The following is a 21,686-nucleotide window of genomic DNA, read 5'->3' as shown; positions in this document are numbered from 1 at the left end:
TATTTTTTAAAGGGCACATTAGTAGTGTGCGCCAATAGGCGTGTCCACAACGCGCATACACTTTGTCCATACACGCTCAGCTGATTTGTTACTCCACTTACTCTAATCAACTATAGTATTTAAGCTCATTCAACGAATGCTCCGCAGTCTGTCACACAGACATTTACACCCACCTCCACCCCTTCATCTCCTAGCATCTTCATAATAGAGCAGTGGATTCTGTATAGAAACTATATGTACGTAATCATTGTATGTCCTTCTGTAAGCATATGCTAAGAAACATTTGGTTTTTAAAAGGCTTGGGGGATTCGTGTCTCAAGGATGTATCTCAAGCTGTCTAGTATGGCAGCTCGAGCACCTTAGAGCCTAAGCCTCTCGCCACATCCAAATATTGTCAATAAATTTAATTCTCAAAGTGGTCCTGACTGAACTGGCTTTTACAGGGAATGGGAGATGAGATTCTGATTGGTTTATTGCACGTTACGCCCAAAACACACCCATTACTCATTAAGAGAATTGGGACAACCCTTTTAGACCATGCGCCTGGTGTGCCAACCATTTTTTTCCGTCGTTAAACTAGCAAAAGTGGATTCGGACACGACCTAAGTGCACTATGTCAACTACCCACATGCATGTAACTTTCTGTTATATTTGCATATGTGTGTATCAGCACGCCATTACCTGTATAAGTCTGCTCTGTTCAGTTTGCAGTGTGTTCAGGTCCTGTCCCAGGTTGCCTTGTCCTCGTCTAAGAGACTCATAGTCCATCTTCAGCTGGCCCGCATGGGCTGACAGCTTAGCAACTTCCTCTGCCAAGTTGACCAATAGCGCTCGATCCTGACCTTTGACGGACTTAAGATCCGTATCATGGTCGGTGAGCGAGTGCAGCAAAGATGTCTGCACGCCTTCCAGCCGCAAGAAGTTACTGTTATAATCAGGGCAGTTGGGGTCGATGAAGATATTAATGCGTGATCCATCACCTCTCTCGACTGTCACCAACGCATTGGCTTCATCCTGATTGGTGCTAATATGGGGCGGACCATCCGACATGGGGGGAGCCTGGTAGTGGTTCATAAGAAGAATGGTTCCAGTCACTGTAACTGCGAGCAGAACGGCCACGAAGAGCAGGATGGTGCATAGCAGATAGCTACAACTCATCCTCTGCAGACAGACAAAGACAGAAAAAAAGACAGAGAGACAAAGAGTTAAAGCGTAATAACATTATAATCATCATTATCATTTTGGCAGAACAGAAAGTGCTTTTTAAAGCCTGTAGGGGATAATACTGCAGTCTGACACAACTGCAGGAAAGACAAAGAAGGAGAGATGAAGGTGTTCCCCTCCCTCCCCACCCTGAGAATCATCTGTTTGCTCTAATAATACTTGTTTCTTAGTGATATAGTTCCTCTTTTCTTGCAAACACACAAACAACCCTCTCTTCCCTTTTCAACTATTCATAGGAATCATATTATATAGTGAACAATTTGTGTAAAGTGCTGAGAAAAGGGCTTGTAGTATACATGTAAGGATGTATTATGAACGAGCATAAGAATGAGCTTTATATGGTAATCATGTGTTCTTCGTCTGAGAAATGCATTTTACAAATCAGAATCTTAAAACCACAAAGACGTAGACACAATGTTGTCACGTGGTGTCATCGTGAATTATCTATTCACTCCACAGTGCTCCCGTAATAGGAAAAAAATAAACCACTTTGATGTGTAGTCTGGACATGTGTGTGCAATGATGCACTGGCAGTGTTGGTGTGTTCTCTGTGTAAAATATGTTATTCCCTGAAAAAGGTGCGTACACATATGTTCTGATAAAATATGCAAAACAGCCATGCTGGCATTGGCCCATGCTGATGGGTGGTTAATGGCTTGCTTTACGAGATGGCTTTTACGATCAACTCTGGGAATATAAAAAAGATTTCGGGGAAGCACTTCAGTGAACAGTTTACTCAGAGACCAGAGATCCTCTCTCCTCCATCTCTGAAGGCTAGTGGAACATGTTGAGGCACTAGATGTGATAAGCTACTGGTATGAATTAAATAGGATCAAACCACACTGTACTTGTTGAATACATTTTGTTATACCCTGGCTCCTCCTTCAAAGAATTACTTCTGAGTCTGGTTTATGGTTTTGGTATTCTGTCACACATACATCACAGAAACACACACACACACACACGTATTTACATGCATTGAAAATATATATTTTAAATTAATTAATCAAAACATTTTTTTTCACATTATTTAAATTATGATTTAAACATATTTAAATTTACTTTCCAGCTAATTAAAATATCAGCATGAATGACAAGACAACATAACACATTGGCCATCATTTAATGTAGTTTTCCAGGTCCAGCATAATTCATTGATGTCTAATGTTTCATATTTATTCAAGCCAACTGTTCATACTAAAGGACAAATGTTATTTTATTTAACAGGTATGACTGATGCGCTTAAATTCCATGTAATCCAACTGAACTCAATCCAGTGCCCCCTGGACACTTGCCTTTTGAACAACTGTTTCATCTAGATGAAAAACTGCTAAAACAGATTTATACTGCAAACTCTCAAAAGATTGAAAGCAGTATTGATGGTTGGACTATACAGTATGAGCCATTTTCCCTGCAGATCAACCATCATTGTGACTGTTTTCTTTTCCATGTTCTATTACTGATTCTTTCCAGCTGAGCCTCAGTAGATTGATAGCTATTTTTGCGTGTAGTATTTTATTGAGTGAAAATTGCAACAACTATCTCTCGGAGTGTCTCTCTCTCTTTGTCCCTTTTCCAAAACTCTCTCACACATAGACACATACACGGGTTACTCTAAACACAAACACCAACAACACGTCTGTTTTGTCCCACACATTGGTGCATTCACTTAAATTTTAATTTTAACGCCCAGACAGATGAAGGGTGTTTCTGCAAAAAAAAAAGTGTTTTGCATAAAATATTCAGAATGCAACGACACTTCAGTAGATATGAGATCATAAATGAATCCATATAAGAGGGCTGACACACAGGGAAAAATAATGAAATGCAGAGTATAAGCCAAATGTGTGTGTGCGAGTCTTATATTGACTGACTGCTTATCAGTACAATCACAAATATGCAATTTTAAAAGACAGACATGAAAGGTTTACATATGAAACGCTAGGTGTAATATAGTAAAATCCTTTCCTTAAGCCCATCAATTTTCCGAAGGCAAGATTCAATCCTCCATTTTATATTCATTGCTCACTGCTGTAAGCGCATGGCGAAGAGGGATTACTAACTGAACAGAACCAAAGCATACACCTGACAACTACAATTTCCCTTTAATAATAATAATAATAATAATAATATAATAATAATAATGTGTTTATTTTATATAGCAGCTTTCTACAAACTCAAGTTCGATTTACAATATGATACAAATAATCATGGCAGTAGACAATACAGTCAACAACAGTAAACAATACAGATAAACTGAATAGGTAACATAATTCAACTGAAAAGATAATAAAGTCCTCAAAAAGTCAGGGATCAGAGACACAAGAAGCAAAAAGATATGTTTTAAGGTGGGTTTTGAAATCATGTAATGATTGAAGGTCGCGAATGTGTTGGGGAATAGAATTCCAGAGAGTGGAAATTCATTTGAGGAGAAAGAGATGCTGAATTGTGAAGTACAAGCCTATGCATCACTTTAATGATGTATACAAGATACAGTGGGGTCAAAAAGTCGATTTAGTTGCATTGCAAACTATATTAGTTATTAGTGTCATAATGTTTCTTTGTTTAAGAAGTTTTTAATTTTTTTTATGTCCAACTCATTTTTAAATTCAGATTTGCAATGTAGACTCAGACGTTTAGACCCCACTTTATATGCTCCAGTAGTTCCAGGAACTAATAATCTATAATGGTGTGAGAGATTGAGGCCCTTACCTTGGGCGGTGTTTGTCTGACTGTGTTTGAGTCTGACCAGCGATGTTTGAGCTGAGAGGAGTTGGGCACACACTCACAGAATGTCTGCATCAAACAAACAAACATAAACTAAATAAAGTGATGTTTTTCTTTGGCATTTGGTATGTGTGTGTACTGGTTTGGCTAAACTTGTGACGGCCAGATGTATCACTAATATAGTGAAATATCATGACAACCGACTTCTGTAATCAGAAGTCAAATCAAGGTTGTATTTTTAATCTAATGTTGTGCACAGGATTCTGTGAGGGTTATAGGTTTATGAGATGGAAGTCTATGAGATGTTCTCCCTATACTCAAACAAACGTGTGTGTGTGTGTGTGTGTGTGTGGCATTTGCTCTAATAATGCCCTTTTAGTAATATAGCTCCTCTTATCTTGCCAACACATAAGGTCACATATACACTTTCATAACCATCTCAACAGATTTCCTTTTTTATGTCCCAGGCAATAACAATATTACATTAGCTTTTCGCTATATGGTAACAAAATCAGATCACTGAGATATTAGGAAGGCCTGTCAGTGCTCTCTGTAATGCTGCTTTCAGAAGCTCCACAGATGGTCCTGTTTTCCAATCACTCTTACAGATTCAGTGTGTTGAACCAAACAAGTCAATGGTGTATGTATGTTATTCCAAAGTGATTTTTTTGAAAACTTATTTTTAGACTTTCTTATTTTCCAATCCCTCCTATCCAGCCACCTATAGAGAAACATGCTATGATTAAAGCAATTCACAATGGATAAAATCTCAAATAAAATCTAAAATAATTCATTTTAACCTCATTGAATATCTGTATTTTTCTCACGGAAATACATCACAATTTGGATGTAAAATGGGTTGTGACTTTATACTCAACACAATTACCCAAAAAATGTCAAACTTGTGAAAACAAAACACTAAATATTGTTTACTGCAAGGCACTGCAACAGAATAAATGTCAAAATACACAATTTCCAAAGTGTAGCCACATGAGTCATGACATTATAACTGTTAACATGAGACTATAGTGTCATAAAATCACTTACTAACCTTGTCTGTGCAGTTATCCAATTTTTCTGCTCCTATCATAACCATGTACAGTAAACACCCAGTAACTTTCACATGATACATGCATGGATACTGCCAGTTATGAAGAGAGAGATAGAGAGAAAGAGTGTTCCAGGTCTGCATAAGCTGACTACTTAAGCTAATTTAGACGTAGAAGCTTTACACACTTTCTTTCCCTGGTTTAAGACACATCATAAGCCTCGAATTATGCCGGTCACCTGTGTGAGGAAGAAAAAAAGAGACAGAGGCAGCGTTGAAACAAAGCAAGCAGGTGAAGAGCCTGAAGAGATCAGATCACCCATACTGACTACAGAGCATTCTGACAGCCAAAACTTAGTTTCAGTAGATAAGAACAGTAAGAGAGGAAAAGGAACAGAGAGAGAGAAAACAAATTGTGAAACAGAAAGGAACAACGAGACTTTATGAGTTTGTGGTGCTCATATTTTTGCTGTTTTCACCCAGTGGTAAAAATCACTATCCATAAGCAGGCACTGGTTCTTTTTTTCTAAACAGGACGAGATTATAGGGATTCATTTTGTAAGAACTGTCTAGGAACAATATCATCTATTGACCAAACATGCAAGTTTATCTGGCAGGAACAGGTGGCCAAATCGTTGGTTTTTGTTTACGAATACTAAATTAAGTACACAGTGTAAAAGTATTACAGCTTTAAAAGTAAATGATTACACGGCAACAACTGAACTGCAGAAATTAGATCTGTGCTTTGTCACTGTACCACCAAAAACAGCCTCATGATTGGCTTTTCAGAGGTTTCCTATATTTCATTTTCATACAGGCTCACATTAAAGGTCCCGTTCTTCGTGATCCCATGTTTCAAACTTCAGTTAGTGTGTAATGTTGTTGTTATAGTATAAATAATATCTGTAAAATTATAAAGCTCAAAGTTAAATTAAATTCCACTTGAAAGTCTGATTTTACCATAGTGATATAATTAGATCTACTATTCAGCAAGGTTACATAAATTGATCAAAAAGATTTATATTTCAAATAAATTATATTCATTAGAACTTTCTATTCATCAAAGTATGCTAAAAAATATGTTTACACAAAAAATATTAAGCAGATTTACACTGTAAAAAATTTGCTGTAGTTTTGCAGCTGTTTGCCAGTAACTTACTGTAGATTTAAATCGATGTTATTTACTGGCAACAGTTTGCTCAAAGTTAAATGAACATTAAACATTAACAAGTCTTTGTCTTTACAGAATAAAACTATAAAATAACAATCTAATGCAAAGCATTCTGGGAACCAGAAATCTTCATCAACCTTTTTCTGTTTTTTTCCTTCAGATTTTGGTTCCCAGAATGCTTTGCATGAGGCTGTTATTTTAGTTTTATTCTGTAAAGATAAAGACTTGTTAATGTTTAATGTTCATTTAACTTTGAACAAATTGTTGCCAGTAAATAACATCAATTTAAATCTACAGTAAGTTACTGGCAAGTAGCTGCCAATAATACTGTAATTTCTACAGATTTTTTTAACAGTGTATAATAAAAAGAAATGTTTCTTAAGAACCAAATCTGAATATTAGAATGATTTCTGAAGGTCATATGACACAAAATACAAATACATGGAGCCTCGGTGAACATAAGAACTTCTTTTAAAAACATAAAATACTGATCTAATACTGAATAACAAAAGCACAAAAGAAAAACACTTAATTTCCCAGGGAGCTTTTTAGAGTTTGAAAGATTAAGATAAGATGGAAAAGCCTAATTAATTATTTGTAATATGTTTGTTGCAAAATAAAATGTAATTTACTATTAACTCTTAATTAATTACTCTTTATTAATTCTTTCCTGCCATTCCAATTCAATTCAAATTCACAATCACGAATTGAAAGGAAGAATTTTAAATGCCCAGTATACACACAATCGTATAAAATGTAACACTTCATGTATTAAAACGCATTTTGGTCTTTCAAATAAAGCTGCCAACATTCTTTCTCCTTTCTAACTGCCTGTCAAATCGCCAGACAACAAAACACATCTCCCTATCTTTCCAATATCCATCTTTTGCATATGTGGCACACACATAAAAAACTCAAAAACTCAATACTACTGTACAGTAACCCATCTCACTACTTTAGTATCATTGTTGGTTTATAGTCATAGACACACCTTGAGGTTTCCAACCATCTCAACTAAGGCCATGACAAAGAGACAAAATTCCACATTTCACAGATATCCCACAGTGAGGAAGACGAATGGATTTTTCAACCAATGCTCCTCGTGTATATATCTCCACTCATACATAGGAGAGTTTCCTGTGAATAATGCATGTATAACCTAAGAATCAATACCATCTGACCACAAAGATGAACTCTCTATCACTCGCTTTCTCTTTCTATCTCTTTTCTCAATTTCATTTGCTTCTGCTTACCCTTCCTTCCTCCATTCTCTCTCTCTCTCTCTCTGTGCACTCACCTGCATAGTGCAAGTTGAAAACTGGAAAGGTTTTGCTTACATGGACCCCAGCAGAATAGTAAAACCTGAAATCACCTACATTGTACAGTCCACATGAGGAAAACAGCTTATTAAACATACTAAATAATGTTTTAATTAAACTCTAAACATGCACATACATTTGTGTGAGTGTTATTTTTTAAGGTTAAGGGGATACAAATATCATTAGCTTAGTATGAAAACAACAGAAGTCAATGGAAAGTCTCCATCATGATAGACAAACAAATGTGTGTACTGTATGTGTGCGGTTGGGTGCTCCTTCAACTCTAATCCACCCCAAATGCTATTGGGTGTGAAGTGATGCCCATTACAAATATGAGATAGAAGGGCGAGCCAAGGACAGCATACACAAACACACACAAAAAGATCCACCACTGAGACACTGGGGGAAACCGAGGCCACAGGCATGTGTGAACTGAATCTGATGCTATATCTGAGGCGAAGAATTAGGGGCATCTTGAAGCATAAATGGGTAAACTGGATTGTCCTGGTTTTCTCTTGCACTCAAGATTTATTTACTTTGGAAGAAAAAGAGAAGCTTCACTCCATTATAGGGACATACTCAATGGGCCTCTATTCAAAAGCCTGTGTATTTTGGAACAATGCAGGGCACAGTTCTATCCATACAATACACTGTTATTGGAAATATGTAAGAAACTATTGACAAACTGTGAACACCATGAACACAGTGGGAGAAAAAGGAATTACATTTGTGTGTGATGTGCATTTTCTGTCAAAATTATTGTTCAAATTATGATCGCTTGATGTGGTTTCAAAATTGTGGCTAGCTGTGTTATCTTTAATCCACTGTGGGCTGATTTCTGTGGCAATCATTGAATGACAGGTGGTCTCGAGCTGAACTGAGAAACAAAGACACCTGCATTCCGGCCCAGTGTGTTCATGCTAATCATATAATCATGTCTAGTTAACGGTTATAAAGAAGACAGTTAACACTAATGATAGTTTCACAAGTTCAGACATTATCCTTGAGATTGATAAACTGATTTGGATTGCAGCCACAACTGAATATTGACTTGAGATTTACCCTGCTAGGCTGCTAGACATAAACTAACAGATAGTTAAATACTATGTAGAAATTGCAGAAACAACTAGGACACTGTTTTCAATGAGCTTGAAGCAATCCTTATTATTAACAATAATATCACATAATATAGAAATTTTGTAGCCTATATTTTGTTGACTTGCATTAATGACGTCATATCCACCTTACACTCGATTTCCGGTTTTACATCAGTCCCAGACTAAAATGCTTGTTTGGACTGTCGTAACTGAAAGCAACTTGCACTGACACATCTTAAAATATGTTAGTGCCATTGTTTTGTCTCAAGCACATCAGTAATGTTTTTTTTGTTTTTTTCTAAGGCATGTTTATAAAATCTACTCAACTTCACTAATAGAACTAAGGCCTAATCCTGGCTTAATCTAAAGAGCTATATTTGTAATCAACAGATTGTAAAACATTTTCTCCACCACAATATATTTTAAAATTAACTGCATGCCATGAAGCTTTTATTAATATGATATTCTTGTTATGTAACAAGATACTGCAATACTTCATTTAGAAATGATAAATTGATCATTAATAAAGTATGAAAATACAATTATTAAACACATTATAGATATTGCTTTAAAATCAAGAACAAAGCATTTTTAACTGTATTTATAAACTGCTTATTAATGTATATTAATGCTTTATAAATGACGAATTAACTGTTTACTAATGTTTAACTAATTATTAGCGTGCAGTTATTATAAAGTGTTACCCCCCTGGTGATACTTCAAGCACAGTTTCATGTTGTGTTGAGCCTTCTTAGTGTTTTATAGCGATTTTGATGCTATCACTGTTGTGCCCCTAAAAGGCATTTTGACCGAAAAAGAAAATATGGTCAATCTTAAAAGTGGCGTTTCCATTCTAATTATGCTTTTACATGAATGTTTGACTCGGGTAGATTAACAAAAATAGCCTAGGTTGCAATTTGGCGAAAGTTACCCTTTAAGTGATGACAACTTCCATTTTTGGGTGAACTAACCCCTAAATTCTGAGATGGGCAGGAATTACACATTGACATAAACTTTTGCTTAGAACTATTTTTTGCCAAAAATATCCAAAGCAAATGTTTGGACAAACAATGTCTGGACAAAGATTTGTTTTGAGGTTCAAACAGGGTTTAATATGTTGTAAACATGTCCTGGTGACCCGTTTGAGCCTGTGCATGTGACCCGTGTTCGTGTTCAAGTATAACTCGGGTCATTTTCCTATGCCGCCTCTATATTCTCCTCACACTTACTGTGGCTTCAAAACTGCTGTATCAAATAAAATACAGAAAAGCCCTAAAATACTAAAATACCCTAAAATACTTTCAATCAGTTTTCAGGTTTCAGATTAAATAGGTTTGAGGTTTAAGATAAAGTTTATAAAAAAAAGCATCTATGGAATCTTTGGTGTCATAATGTTTGAAGTACAGAGTTCAAGAGTATTTTTGTAAACCACACATAACACTTAGCATGAAATTACTCCAATAATACGCCCAGGAAGCCCTAAAATGCTTCCAAGGAGACAATTACACGACTAAACTCAAAACACTTGACACCAAATATATAATCCCCAACTTCCAGCACAAAAGCACAACGCACAAAGTGCTTTTGGTATAGAAAACACAGTCAAGGGAAAACACACAAAGCCTTGCTCTCTGAATACAAGATGAGTGAGAAAAGAGGCTTTCACACTTTCATATGAACAACAAAGCTTAATTGTCACCTTATATTTCAATATTGTACCTTTCATGTATGTTCTTTTCTCGCCCATCTGTCATATTTCTCTGTCTCTTTCACTCACCAATCCATCCCAGCTTACTTTCTCTCTCCAGTAGTGAGCATTAGAGAGGACGCCTACCTAACAGTGGGTGGATTAGAGAACTCTCAGAGCCGTGTGTGTGTGTGTGTGTGTGTGTTTTTTTGAGTAGCTACTAACCTCCAAAGCTGTGCGTTGATTCACATGTCATCAGAAACTCTTTTCAGGGAAATGCGGGTGGCTAGGCCTCTCCAGAGCCAATTGGAAGGCAGAGATTTTGGAGTACATTATGATTTCATATCACTAAAAATAAAATAACCTCATTGCGTCATACATTAAATGTAGGTCTTTTGAAGAAAAATAGCTAGACCAAGACAACAGACCTTAATGATCTCAATTATTTATTTATTTTAGCAGCTACAAGGTATGGAGATTGTAATGAAAGCTTCTAAATGATCTAAATATCCCCTCTCTCTCAATTTAATTCAATTCAAAATGTGCTTTATTGGCATGACAACTGTTTCAATATATTGCCAAAATATTTCAAATTTTTACAGTGAATCATCATGTGTACATATAGTGTGTGAGTCTGTGCGTGAAGCTGCTTGTGTGTGTGTGTTTGTGGGAGTGTGTGTGTGTGTGAGCGCATCTCTCTCTCTCTCTCCCTCTCTCAAGAGGGTGTCATGTTTGGGCAACGGTGAGTAATTCAGCCTCTCAGTTGTTCAACAACGCAACTGACAATTTGTGGCATAACAAAATCTGTAATTGAATGCATGCTCACAGACTTTGTTTTCAACAGACTCTTATCCCTATGACACACATCAGGTTTTTTTTTTTTTTTTTTACCAGTTCAATATACCACATTCTGAAACGGGTGTAAAAATGGTATTTCCTGTTTGAAAAAAGCAAAACATTTCTCAAAGTTGAATTGAGCTCACCATTGTTCAGTAACTACAATTCCAGTGAAAGCGAGAACAGTTTTGCAGAACAGTTACATGTGAAATTGTGATTATTTAACAAGAACACCTGTTGCTTTCAAGTGTCATTGCTGTTGTGACAGGTGACACTCTGTTGCACAATGCTGTAATGAGATGTGTTTTAATAGGTTTAGAAAAAAAACAAGTAATAAATGCAGCACACAACACACAAATAACAGCCAATGAGGTTTGAGCTACATTTGAGCTTAATTGGGATCTTTGCTGTAATTTCTGCCTCTATCACCTCCAAGGCCATTTCACAGCAAAACAGGTGGTTAACAACATTCAACTATGTTCACACCTGTGAAAAGGAAACGCCCAGGTTTTGCAAATCACATTTGTTATCTCTGTTAGTGAATACAGACAAGTTTCATCATTTAAAGGCTCTTGTGTTTGCCCTCATTCAATAAGGGGTTTGCTGCACAACCATATAATTTGATGACAAATAACTAGTACATTTGAAAAACCCGAATTCATCAACCAGCTTGTGTTCTGGAAATCTATGTCCTCCATAGAACAAGGTTGTGCATAATTCAGAATTGAATTTTCTTTTAAATTCCTGAATTTGAACTGAAGTTCATTTGAGGTAGCAAAGAAGCAAAATATGAGGAAGCATGACTAAAATGAACTGAACAGAATGAAAGTAATTAATATTAAACAGGGAAAGCAAAGTATGTCAAGATAAACACTGAATGCTGGCATGGCAAAGCCAACATTTTTCATGTTTAAAATAGCATGAGACGTGGTATAAAATTTGGATAGATAGATAGATAGATAGATAGATAGATAGATAGATAGATAGATAGATAGATAGATAGATAGATAGATAGATAGATAGATAGATAGATAGACAGACATATTTTCATCCAGTAATGAAGAAATATGATATATTTGCTAAACTAACTTCTAAGTATACTTCACCTAGTTGTCTTTATGTCTATGACTCAAACTTTTTTGCACCTTCAATTCACAGTTATCCATAGGTACAGTGTGAACAAGACATGCAGGGAAAAGGACATCTCCCAGTTAGTGAGTCAAGTGAAAAGATATAAAATAATAATAATAATAAACTCTACACTGTGCTAAGGGACTATTAAAAAAATACAAATTAAAAAAGTTGCTCAAAAGATTATTTGCATCTAGTTAACCCTTGTGTGGTGTTCATATTTTTGTTATTCAGCCAGTGTTCGTGGGTCTGGTGGACCCGCTGCATTTTGGGGTTTTTAATTCAACATAATCAAACAATTTATGTTAAAATACTCAACAGATGTTTACTTCATCCCAATTACAAGCAATATAAACAGCATATATGGTTAATATTTTCCCTTTACCTTTGTTAGATCACATTTAAGAATTGCCACCTTGTGCGGGATCGGCAGGGGTAGAAACAAAACTCACTTTTGCACTCACACTCTCTCACACTTACACACAATCTCTCTCACACATGCACACAACACACTCACTCACTCACTTGGATATGTGGTTTACGGGGACTCTCCATAGGCGTAATGGTTTTCTAATGTACAAACTGTATAATCTATCCCCCTACACTAAACCTACCCCTAAACCTACCAATCACAGAAAACGTTTGGCCTTTTTTGAATAAAAAAACAACAACATTTAGTATGTTTTTTTTTAAGCCGTTTGGTTTATGAGGACACAGATGTTTACGTTGTAATACCCATGTCATTATACACATTTGTGTCCTCATAAACCACAAGAACACACACACACAATAACAGCAAGCCCTGACAGGAGGAGGACAGAGTAAAGGTACAGGACCTAAAATTTCCACACTTTTATTAGTCCCGGGTCCAGTGGACCCGAACATCCTTCGTGTAATATAAATGTGTACAGTGTGTGGTCATTACAAAAATGTGTTCTGATATATGTTCTTCACAGAAAATGAGCCAAGGCCAATCGAGTCTGAGGTTGAAAAAATAATTAATCGTATAATTTTTCTTTTGATAAAAATGAAAACGGGTCCTATACAGACCAGAACACCATACAAGGGTTAAACAAATTTGTCTGAAAAAGAGACGATCGATCTAAATGTTTCTCTCAAACAGTGTTTCAACTGCGGAACGATATCAATAAAACAGCTTGAGCAATCATTCTAAAAACTTTTACTATGATTTACACATTTTTTTTGGTGAAACATTTTTACATTTAAAAATATTGATTAAATTTTAACGCAATGAAATCAATAACAAATACCATATGAACTGAGTAAATGTAAGTTAAAAAAAATAAGTATCCGAGTAACTGCATTTGGTACATAAACAAATAAGATTGAGTAGAAATAATTGAGGAAAAAATTTAAAAACAATATTTATCAGTATTATTAACTGTTTTTATTTATGAGTAACATTAACTTTTATAGTACGAGTAATATTAACTTTTAATTTCCTCTAAACCTTTGTAAAATACTCCACACAAACACAGGTACGTTATAGGCTACATGACATTGCGTTTATTGTCGATGAGTGCAGCAATATAGCATATTTTATACCGTTATAACATGTATAATACAACATCGCCTACATTTAAACTCATATAACAAACATAGAAGTAAAAACTATAAGTAATTCAAGTGTAATCAACCGGTCTGTTATCCAATTTCCACCGTATCAACACTGGTTCTCGTGCCTGAGATGGACTCGTGCTCTGCGGGTGAACTTCTAACTCTAGACCGCTGTCCTGCGTTTCACTCAAAGCCGAAAGATGCTGCGCTATTGGATAACCTGCCAATAAATAAACAGTGCACAGTTCTGAGAACATTTTACTATCCAAATTAATTATATTCATTATCTTTAGGAATAAAGTGTGTTTTATGCAAGGCATCAGGCGTTTCAATCATGCGAAAAGACAGATGCGACACTCGCTTAGGTGACTCACATTGTGTCTCAGTATGTTGTTTTGCATTAAATAAAATGATGATACCGGGGCTCCGATGCTCCGACGCAGTTTCCAAAGCACTATTGTATCACACACACTGTACCGATGCTTGTATCGAAATGACAAAACCACATGATTGATGACGTTTGAAACTTTGAACGTCATGTAGTATCGGAAGGTCGGCACAGGTCTCAGCTTCGCGAGAATCACGACCTCATCTGATGCATAAAAATTATAATGATTATTGAGCAGTGGCGTTTTCTTGCGGAGGCCAAGGGAAGCCAGGCTTCCTCACTTTTTCAGAATATAATCGTCATTTAATAAACACTTTTGTTTTCACAGTTTACGTAATCCTTCTGTCATCTCCTCATCGTCTCTCTTCATTCATTACTGAGTGTTTTATGATGTGTAAAACAGCGCCCCTATAAAAGTGACATGGTGAATGAGCGTTGAAAACATGGTACTGCACCCTGTGTCTGTGAGGAGGCCAGGCTGAGTTGGCATCCCTTGATAGAAAAAAAGAAAGAATGATTAACCAATCAGGTGACGCTATTGTCACAACACTGCTCCCCTGTGATTGGTCAGGACAGTGTCAAGGGAAGCCATGAACTTGTTGGCATCAGGCCAATCACATCACGTTATCATCGTCAATGAATGAATGAATGAAATAGCGGAAGATTTGTGGTTTTGTGCCCATCTTTTTAATTCCTTTATTTATTGACCATACACTCAAAACAAAACAAAGACACATTTAAATGTAAGCCTTACAAACAACCTTTTCACACGTAAGTTTTTCAAGGCGACCGTTATTGATCGTAGTATCACTTTATGGTTCCCATGGAGACGCGTCTTTCATTGCTTGTCACACCGCAGGCACATTTATTTCTTTTTTTTATTCAAAATTTCACAAATTTATTAGCTATAGCAGGATATATCTGATATTCCGATTGTCAAATATGTGCAAGAGGATGTGTTTTGTTGTTCAAACACCTTTATAACAATCGCGTTAGTTGAGCTGTATGCGCAACATATTTTAGGTATCTACGTGCTCAAAGTGTTGGATTGTAACAAGCGTAAGTCCCGGTAAGATGATGCTGGGCGCTCTAATAGTTCATCCAAATAGCAACATATAAATGGTAACGTATGATTTTCTGCCCCCACCCCTTAAAACACACAGCTTAGAGGTTGTGTCTTAATTGGCTTCCTCAGAAATTTTCCCCACGCCACGCCACTGTTATTGAGGAGGCATTATTTAAACTATTTACCACTACACTTCCCAATAACATAGGCTAATTTATATTTTCTTAAAACAGAACACCCAAAATATTTTTTCAATTACAATAAGCCTACTATAATTATGATGACATACTTGTATATTTTATATTATTGATCAATATGTGAATCCGTTGACCAGGCTTCACATGACACGGGTTGTGGTCTCATTGGCACAAATTAATTTAGATGAGATTAGATTAGATAGAACTGTACTGATCCCACACCTGTATGTCACGGACTTCCGATGCTTTGGTCACATGCTTTTTCTGCTCTGTGGTGATTTGTTAGATATGGTGGAGAAAACAAGTCTGACCATCAGATCACTAATGCACATTGTGTTAAAAGCTTCGAGTATTTAACCTTTTTTCTGCACAATTTGATGGAGGCCTCAAATGCTTCAGAAAGCCTCGGTTTCCCATCACTAGCGATTTTATAGATAAAATAAAAAAAACTGTTGAATTTTTTTTGTCAATTATTTTGGTATGTTCAACTCAAACCATCAAGTAAATGATATTCAGATATTTTATTAAGTTAATAAAGTAAATTATTACTGTGATATTTACTAAGCCACAAAATAAGTTTTTAGAGTGTAGGCATTTAGTGTCAACAGCAGGCTAGTTCACTAAAGAATTTACCTCTAGAGAGAAGCATTTCGTATATGCAAAATTTGTCATGCAATCAAGTTATGGCAGCCATGTAAATTATTATATTTAAAAAATGAATCGGAGTAGAAAATTAACTTTATAATTAGATTTATAGGAGTGTTAATTATTATATCTACAAATAAATAGCAACTTAATTTAATAATAGTGGTTATTCTGCATGACCATTATTCTAGTTCCCTTAATCCTATACCTACAATAACATATATCTATTAATAAGCAGTAATTAGGCATTTATTGAGGCATAAGTCGTAGTTAATAGTTAATAGTGAGAATTGGACCCTAATCTAAAGTGTGACAAACAATCTTAATAAAAAAGATAAGAACATTCTTAAGAATAGTTTTTTTGGGAATAAAAAATAATTTGTATCTTTTTTCTTAAGTTAGAAAATAAGGAGAAAATAGCAGTTAAGAAGAATTTTGTTTTTAAGAATGTTAGTGAATCCGGCCCGGTTCATGTTGCTGCTCAGTGCTGATAATACCATGGAAACAATTAACTATACTTTGACCTATGTCAAGATACTGTGCATGACAGCTGATATTTCTGATATTTCCTCATATTAACAATGGTGCCTCAACCGGAACAATCAATGTTACAGTCATTATATAAATATCTTGAGAATGGTGCTATATAAATTATAATTATGTGGTATTAGTCATGTTCAGTTTGTTATGATTTTCATTTTCATCACATGTATCTCCCTTTGTTGATTTTCCCACCACAATCTGTCACCATGGACACTAACACCATTCATCACAGCTGTTCATCCTTTTAGTTAATTATCACCATGTATTTAAGTTCTTCCCTTAGTTCTGTTCATTATCGGTTGTTGTTTGTGTTTGGCACACTGTCCCACATGTTGGCATGTTATTCTAGTCTTAATCAGTCTTATGTTAATTCATCATCATCATCATCATCATCTTTGTCTTCGTTGGATTCTGTTACAGTATTGTACTTATATCAGTTTTTTGTCGCATACATGATTTTAAAGCCTGACTTTGCATTAGTATATATATCTGAATAGAAACACATTCTTAAAGATGTTAATTATTAATTATTTATATATATATATTTATAAACCTTCTTAACGCTACGCCATTCTTAAGTTAAACCTTAAGCTGTACCTTATCGTTAATACGTGTTTCGCGAAACGTTCTTAGTTAAGTATACCTTCTGTAAGTCATACACTCGGAAGGTTGGTCTGGACCACTCTTAGCTTTACCTTATCACTGGTGCAGGTATATACGAATATAATTCTGAAGTTTTAATACACCCAGACAGTGTTCAATTAGGCTAATTCAAGTGTTTTCATGCAAAGAATAAAATTGTCATTACACTGATTGTTATATTATCCAAAGGTACATCAGCTGGCAAACCATTAAAGGCTTAATAGTCTATTTAAAGGGAATGATTGTGGTGAGGAGTTTGCTTAAACTACGGCAGCGATACAGCGAATAGTTGTTTTAAAAGATGACGCCGTCTGCGGAGCGCTTTTAAAGGCCAGTGAAAGCATACTGTCAGTTAAGTCCTATTCAGACGCTAATTGTTTCTCATGGGCTCGTACGGTATTTTAAACATTTACAGGGGTAAGTCTGTGATTTTATTGCCGTCCGAATCCATAATGTCAGAGCTTTTTTAAATCCTTTTTGATCACTGCCGAGCACCGTACGTAAGATGTACACTTTTATTACTGAAATGCTGGAAAGTATTTACAAGAACAATATTTCATCGCAGCTCCACCTCAGCGAACAAAAATGGGAAAGAGAAAAAAGCACGTAAAAATTTGAAATGGTTATTATGGCAGCAATATTATGATACAATTTTAAAATATGTAGGCTAGGCTATTATAGTTTGGATAATTTTTTTTATAATATCCCATGAGTCCTAATAAATGCAATTTCAACTATTTCTGAAGTGCTTCTTTTATAAAGAGCACTGCTTCCTCAGATAATGCAGTGAAGCAGCCCCTGCACGAGAGAATAATTGATTCTCGAGCCATCGATATCAACCAATTCAGCACCATCGCCACAGACAGCACCTGGTAACGTCGCACGTAAGAAGGTATATCTTAAGCACCTTTCTATATGGTTTGGGGAACACGCCTAGAAATGGTATACATTTAGTTAAAGGGCACCTATTATGCCCCTTTTTACAATATGTAATATTGGTCTTGGGTGTCCCCAGAATGTATTTGTGAAGTTTCAGCACAAAATACCCCACAGTTAATTTATTATAACCATTTGAAAATGTCATTTTTGGGGCCTGTTTTAAAAAGAGCTGTTTTGGTGTGTACCACCTTAAATGTAAATGAGCTGCATATCCCCGCCCTGCTTTTGGATGAGGGCGTGACTTAAAAAAAATCACTTGCATACCTATGGCAATAAACAGTCGGTAGAAGCAGAATGGCTGAGAGTGAGAGACCCGCTGTTCTGTATGGCATTCAGCCGTACATGTATGAACCGGAATCAGACAGACCCAGATGATGAAGAGACTCCGGCAGAAGAAACACGAATGAGAGTGGACCAGGACGTCTCGGAATGGTTATTTGATACATTTATGTACTTATAGAGTTTTAATCGCGTCCCCTTTGCAATTATGGATGTGCAACACACACACACACACACACAAACTGTGATAACGTTCGCGCAATTTTTTGAAACTACACACACACAAATACTGTGATAATGTTTGGCCTTTGTATAAACATAGCAATTTTGATGTCTTTACAGAAAACATACACAGTTTTTAATACAATATCTTTAAAAAATATATTTATAAACGTGTGCATATATAAACACTATACAAAAGAGGTTTAAATTATATACACAGACATCCTATGACGACGACAATAAATAGCTTTAGACGCATTTGTTGTTGAACTGGCTGACATCGACTGAAATGACTATTTGCTCAAAAATCATAAAACACACTTACTTCTTCTGGAGGTGACGTTGGATCGCGAACAGTAGGCAACGATCCACACTTGAGGATTAACTTTGAAGCAAGACCTGCTTTGAATTGACCCTCGTTCACAAAACAGTCAGTCAGAAAATGATTCGCGCAAACATAAACGTATTTAGGAAGTTTAAGTGGCGCCTTTCCTTCATAAATAAAATCCATCCACTGCGTTTTCAGTGGCTCTGATGTCGGAAGTAGTGAAAACTACTATGTCCATTCTTACATCCCACAACAGAACACCTACATTTCTTAGGAGACATTACCGGCTGTCGTTGAAACACAGAGGGCGGGGTCTATGCAAAAACACAGTGTCAATCAAACCACGTCGGTGGGGCTTGTGAAATTCTACGTCACATTGCATAGAATCTTAGAACAGCTCATTCTGAGACAGTGCTTATGATTTATTGAGATTGTAAAAAAAACACTGGGTGGATTTTTATCATTCTAGGGTGGTTTTGCTCACACACTGCCAACACACATTTATGTTCAAACACCATGTAAAAGTGAATTTTGCATAATAGGTGCCCTTTAAGTTATACCTTAAGAGTCTTTGTAACGCGCTAGGAGACGTTATCGGGAAACGAACTAACACGAGGGTTAATAAATAATGACTTTTTTTTGTTTGTTTTGGATGAACTAATTGAACTCTACACTCCTGACCTTAGAATACATTGGTTCATAATGCAACGATAACGATGAGCTATGAATCTTATAAAAATGCAACAGCATTTTCAGTTGCCTTTATTGCATAGTTTGTTTCACTAATGAACTTCAACTTTCTCCTTTGCAATGCTAAAATGTCTAACAATGATCATCTACAATTTATGCAAACCTAATTTTGAGCCTGTTTAAAGTGAGTTAGCCTAAAACTCATGATTACCTTGTAGCAATTATCACCATCTATTCAGAATGTTTCAAAATTAAACTTTAACAAGAGCTGTGCTAATTTAGTGAATTACTCAGAAGAGCTAATGATAAAATTGCCATTCGGCTTCCCTTGCCTTTAATTGGGCTCATTTAAAAGCCTGACAGTATCTCCACAGTGGCTTTAATGTGGAGCACCTTTAAAGCACACTTCATTTGCTGCTATTGCTGAGCCCTTATGCATTTGAATGTGCCTTACACATCCACTATTGCAGCACCTGTTTTAAACCATCTTTAAAACACAAAACCTCATTATGTAATACTAATGCAGTAAGTATTTAAAATCATTAGTAGTATTTGACAGGTAGGCCACAATCCAAATTAGCTTCTTATTTTCTCTCTCATCTGTTTGTGTATGTCTCTATATATTTTAGCTGGAGTTTTGAGTGACATATCTCCAAACCTATCAATCACAGTAGCAGTCAGCCATATCTGAGACACACACGTAGACTCATTATAAAGTACACCTGTGGCCCTAAGTCACTCAGTTGGAGAAAGTCATTATGTTCCTCAAATACTGCTTCGGGTCTGCACCAAACTTTTGCTCAGTCAGCGCAAGAATATTGCAGACGAATGGATTTGTGCTCACTGTTTAAAATATGATTCCCATTGAATTATGTGACATTGGTTTTATAATGCATAGTGAAAGCATGAAGAGGAACAGTGATTTTACCTGAACACACTGAAAATGTTTCTTGTGCTATAAGGAATAGCCTATCTCTCATAGAAGCCATTAGATTTGGTTCTCTATCTTTCTGTTTTCAAAGAACTGAGTTGCTCAGCTAACTAACTGCCATGGTGTATTTTTAGGGATGCATCAATAAAAATAGATCAATAAACATAATAATTATCATGTTATGGTTGATAGCCAATAAACATTAAAATTCCATATAAAACTATCTGCAAAAAAAACATAAATATATAATTATAAAAATATAATAAATTATAATCATTTTAAATGATAAAAGTGAATTTAGGCATCACAACATTATAATGTGAAGTATGAAAAATAGAATAAATGTCTTACATTTAACAGTGCTATTAAGTTATTGGTGTTATGAAAAATTTGCTTTAATACAGTTTTAATTGACGGCAAAGGTAATCAAAATGTAAAAATAGAGGGAATAAGCATGCACAATTAAATATCTAATATCAATCAATACTGATAAATTAAAAAGCTCTGATATTATTTGATAACCGATATGGTAGTGATATGTCTGCTAATAAAAAATTGTAACGTGATATGGCCTTTTGAAAATAGATTGCAAAAGTAAATTAATTTACAGTAGGCCTACTTCACGATTGTGGATGTGGTTTCTAAAAAAGTCTCTTTCTAGCCTGCTAAGATTTTAGAGCACTAATAAAATAACTAAAACCTAGTCAACATGATCAAACTGTCACGAAGAAAGCAAAGAAGAGTACAGGTTGTCTGACAGATAATGCCCATACACAAATGAGAATGACTTTAGAGTGTAAATGGACCTGCATCTCAACAGCACACTTACTGTATAGCAGCTACACTAAAACTGATCCCACTTGCCCTCAGTAGTTTCAACACCACTAATGTTGGTCCCGCTTTCATTGATTTATACATGCTGGAGAACAAGAGGGAGTATATATATATATATATATATATATATATATATATATATATATATATATATACAGTGAGG

General features: G+C 35.6%; 1 protein-coding gene across 1 annotated transcript in view; it reads right to left on the bottom strand.

The window, feature by feature from the left end:
- Nucleotides 1-21,686, bottom strand: part of fibcd1b (fibrinogen C domain containing 1b) — a 107,905-nt gene that overhangs the window by 76,284 nt on the left and 9,935 nt on the right. The window contains exon 2 of the mRNA XM_084414170.1: nucleotides 682-1,161. Coding sequence (XP_084270296.1) covers nucleotides 682-1,161 — 480 coding nt within the window. The remainder of the gene's footprint in view (nucleotides 1-681; nucleotides 1,162-21,686) is intronic.

This window comes from Rutilus rutilus, assembly GCF_951802725.1.
Source record: "Rutilus rutilus genome assembly, chromosome: 7".
NCBI classification, from domain to species: domain Eukaryota; kingdom Metazoa; phylum Chordata; class Actinopteri; order Cypriniformes; family Leuciscidae; genus Rutilus; species Rutilus rutilus.
Note: the sequence above shows the minus strand (reverse complement) of the source record. Positions and strands in the feature narration are given on the sequence as shown.